Here is a 2,996-nt window from a genome sequence, read left to right as displayed (position 1 = left end):
TTAGGGGTGGCATCCTTTCCTTGTCCAAATCCCATCTGCACTGTACATACAGTAGGACAGAAAAAAGCGATGGCTTAAAACAGATGCTCCGCTCCAAAAATAATGTTGCTTCACCTATAGTTTAGGCCTACATTACAGAGAAATGATACAAGGAAATTAGCGAAGGATGCTTCTTTAGCTCGACTCAGTTCCTGACCTTTAGTTCGGGCTAATGGGCTTGGTTCAGGATTTGGAAAATGTACTTTCTTTAAAGGTGTACCTTGAGAACATAAATTACAAGTCTAGTTTATTTAACAACACAGTTTTTTTCAATACTTGTTGGTAATTGATAGGCACATGTTCTAAAACTGTAATAGCTTTGTCAGTTTGTGTAGGTAGTGTCACGTATGTTTGCAGTGTTGGTTGATGTCTGTTTTTGTCTTAAGACGTGATGTCCTAACTGTAGCGTAGAACTACATCTGCCCAATAAAATAAAAAGCCTTGAAGTGGGCTTTCTATGACCCCAATTCTAGGTAATTTAATCATATAGGACATTTTTAGGTCTGCGGTAGCTAATAGTTTCAGTCAAAACGCATAAACCACATAAAACATTTATTCATTATGTTACCAATTTGGATACCGGGGCGCATAACGTCATACGAGTCGAACATTTTCAGCTGGTTGCAGATGTCAAAGAAGCTCTCCTTTTGACTCGTTTTATATGCGTAGAATTTAGTTAATAATTGTTTCATTCCTGAATAGCCCCTCGATTACGTAATCTGTGCAATTCATTCAAATAAGTGTTGCGAACGGTAGTTTAGACATGTACGCCTACGCTTGCTTAAAATGCGCGTGAAGTTGTGACACATATTTCGATGAGAAAAGTTTATTGTATTATAAACAGTTTCAAAAGTAATGCAATACATAGTCCACAGTGTATTACAAATAGACTGAATTAATTGAACATGGTTGGTTTTCAAAGTAGTAGCATTAATTAATTGAACATGGTTGGTTTACAAAGTAGTAGCATAGAGTCCGCATTTGGAGCCATTACGCATCACATGAAAATCTTGCTGACGTCCATTGGCTACACAGTTCTATACATTGTATAGTTTAACAATGCTCGCTATTGAAACGTGTGTTTTCAGAATTTCAGAATGACCTCGTGCAAAGAGAACAATAACTATTCACTTGTTCCAATAGCCTAAACAATAATAATTCCAGATTAGTGTCACATATATTTTCTAACAGGTCCATATGCTACAGGTTTCAAAGATCACAGAGGAATAATAGCCTACATAGTAGCCCAACAATTAATGCTGTCACACACCAAAACTTTAATTCCAGACCCTCTTTTACTGCATCAATGGAGTGGAAAACAATAGGTAAAAACGTATAAGTTCGCATGAGACCATACAAAAATAATATTACATATACGAAAAACATTTCCTCAAAGTATTTACAGTGACTTTTATTATAATAAGTCTCTCTGAAATGTCCATTTACTTCTTCTTTGCGGCTTTCTTGGCTGCGGCCTTGGGTTTGGGTTTCGCAGCTTTGGCCTTCTTGGGTTTCGTTGCCTTGGCTGGCTTGGCCACCTTGGTTTTCTTTGCTACTTTCTTGGGCTTTGGTGCCGCTTTCTTCGGGGACTTTTTCACTTTCTTCACTGCCACTTTTGCTTTCTTGGCTTTTGCTGGTGATTTGGCCACCTTCTTGGGCTTTGCAACCTTCTTGGGCTTGGCAGATTTAACAGGCGACTTCTTTGCTTTCACAACGGCTTTAACTTTAGGTGCCTTTTTGGTGTCCTCTGCTTTAGCCAGTTTGAAGGAGCCTGACGCGCCGATGCCTTTGGTGTGGCGCAGGACCCCTTCACTCACCATCCTCTTCAGGGACAGCTTAATCTGAGAATCGGCATTGTCCCCCACCTTGTAGTGGCTTTTGATGTACTTCTGGACAGATTGTCTGGACGCACCTCCACGGCTTTTGTCTGCATGGACGGCTGCCTTAATCATATCCGAGTATTTCGGGTGTGAAGCAGGTTTCTTGGGTGCCTTCGCCTTTTTTGCCTTTGGGGCTGGAGCTGCCGCCGTCTCTGCCATAGTTGACTCGTGAGAGTTGTTGAATTCTGTGAGAATATGTGGGTTCAGTCCAAGTATTCCCGTCTGTCACAAAACGTCAAAAGCGGCTAAATAAATACTTCCTAACTTGTAATAGTCCTGGAAAGGTCCGGGTTTGCTATAACGCAGAGCTTTATAATACAAAAAGTTGATGTAAATTTGCCACACACGATGGCGCGTCACAGCTGATTTTCTATTAAGGCATCTTATTCTACAAACGTTCCTCTGACTTTATGAAGCGTACGCGCGGACGTGATTGAGAACACCAACCGCCAGCAGCTGATCCAGCAAGCTCCATGGAACTCACGTAGTCCCGTTTGTGTTTCTTCATCCTCGAACTCTTGCTAAATTTAAAAAGTATTGAATTGCATATGTCTACAAAATCGACTGGCTTGAAAGTAGACACTTTGGGCTTTACGGGCATATTAATATTTGTATAGAATTCGCTGACCGATAAACTTTTATTTCATGAAAACCTACCCGAAGCACTGCGCGTTGTTATCAATATTGAAGAATTCCGATTAAATTGACCCAAACAGACAGAACCGACGATACAAATGACGAATGCATAATGAAAATGAATCAATACTTTAACGAATGCACATGGTTTGACCCGTGCAACAGCTCGTTTTTGCTTTTAATACACCGATATAATTTTCGAACTAACACAGCCCGGCCATTGACTTTGAGTGACGTGGTCGAGATTATTTACTGTTAAACCTCCTATAAATAAATGACAGAATATGTGATGTATGGGTAAAGCATCTGATGTTAATATAGATTTATATAGGCTTTAGTGGAATGGTTACGTTTCATTTCTTTGATGTTTTAAGGCAGAATTGGGAATAAACAAACTGGCACTATGCTTCTTGCGACTGTGCTCCATTGTCAGGAAAGTTG

At 40.1% G+C, this 2,996-nt stretch overlaps 1 protein-coding gene across 1 annotated transcript; it reads right to left on the bottom strand.

The window, feature by feature from the left end:
* Positions 1 to 849: 849 nt before the first annotated feature.
* On the bottom strand, positions 850 to 2,349 carry h1-0 (H1.0 linker histone). Its single transcript, XM_014158911.2, has one exon. It carries the CDS (start codon positions 2,076 to 2,078, stop codon positions 1,482 to 1,484), a length of 597 nt encoding a protein of 198 aa, XP_014014386.1. The 5' UTR covers positions 2,079 to 2,349; the 3' UTR covers positions 850 to 1,481.
* Between the last annotated feature and the right edge of the window lie 647 nt (positions 2,350 to 2,996).

This window comes from Salmo salar, chromosome 19 (genome assembly GCF_965601325.2).
Source record: "Salmo salar chromosome 19, fSalSal1, whole genome shotgun sequence".
In the NCBI taxonomy this organism is placed as follows: Eukaryota; Metazoa; Chordata; class Actinopteri; order Salmoniformes; family Salmonidae; genus Salmo; species Salmo salar.
This window is presented reverse-complemented; position numbering and strand designations above follow the sequence as displayed.

What these genes read in the sequence shown, in the direction of transcription:
- h1-0 (XM_014158911.2), bottom strand. Translation starts at nt 2,078, where the DNA reads ATGGCAGAGACGGCGGCAGCTCCAGCCCCAAAGGCAAAAAAGGCGAAG.